At 29.2% G+C, this 544-nt stretch overlaps 1 protein-coding gene across 3 annotated transcripts in view; it reads left to right on the top strand.

The window, feature by feature from the left end:
- Positions 1-544, top strand: part of LOC106883189 (zinc finger protein ZIC 1) — a 353,731-nt gene that overhangs the window by 224,276 nt on the left and 128,911 nt on the right. For all 3 annotated transcript variants that reach the window (XR_008266267.1, XM_052974873.1, XM_052974874.1), the window contains exon 3: positions 192-258. Coding sequence is in view for 2 of the 3 variants with exons in the window: in XM_052974873.1 (XP_052830833.1) it covers positions 192-258 (67 nt within the window). In the remaining variant the exon portion in view is untranslated. The remainder of the gene's footprint in view (positions 1-191; positions 259-544) is intronic.

Raw genomic sequence — 544 nt, 5'->3', positions numbered from 1 at the left:
TATATATATATATATACACATATGTATGTGGATATACATTTGTTACATATATGTGTAATGTGAACTGTTATATATACCTATATATTATATATTCATGTTTGGGCGTGGGTGTGTATGTCTGTGTGTGTATGTTTTTGATAGTATCAATTCACATGGAACTAACCTTTTTATATTTTGTTTCTCTTACCAAGATGAGGATGCCAAGCTGTATGAGATCTCATCACCAACAATGTCAACATTATTGCCATGAACCTATTAGTAAGTGACATTTCATATTCTCTACCTATTTTACCAGTAATTCGTGTTTTTTTCCCTTTAATGTTTATCAGTGTTTTGCGTCGATATTTCCTATCACTTGGTTATTTCTTAGTGGCACACAGTATGATCTCTATACAGAGTCTCACAACATATATACTCGCACAAACAGGAATACGCATATGTGTATACCTACATAGCCATGTATATATATATATGTATGTGTGTGTGTATGTGTATTTATATATATGTACATATATATATATATATATATATATATATATATATA

The sequence above is a fragment of the Octopus bimaculoides genome, chromosome 19 (genome assembly GCF_001194135.2).
Source record: "Octopus bimaculoides isolate UCB-OBI-ISO-001 chromosome 19, ASM119413v2, whole genome shotgun sequence".
In the NCBI taxonomy this organism is placed as follows: Eukaryota; Metazoa; Mollusca; class Cephalopoda; order Octopoda; family Octopodidae; genus Octopus; species Octopus bimaculoides.
Note: the sequence above shows the minus strand (reverse complement) of the source record. Positions and strands in the feature narration are given on the sequence as shown.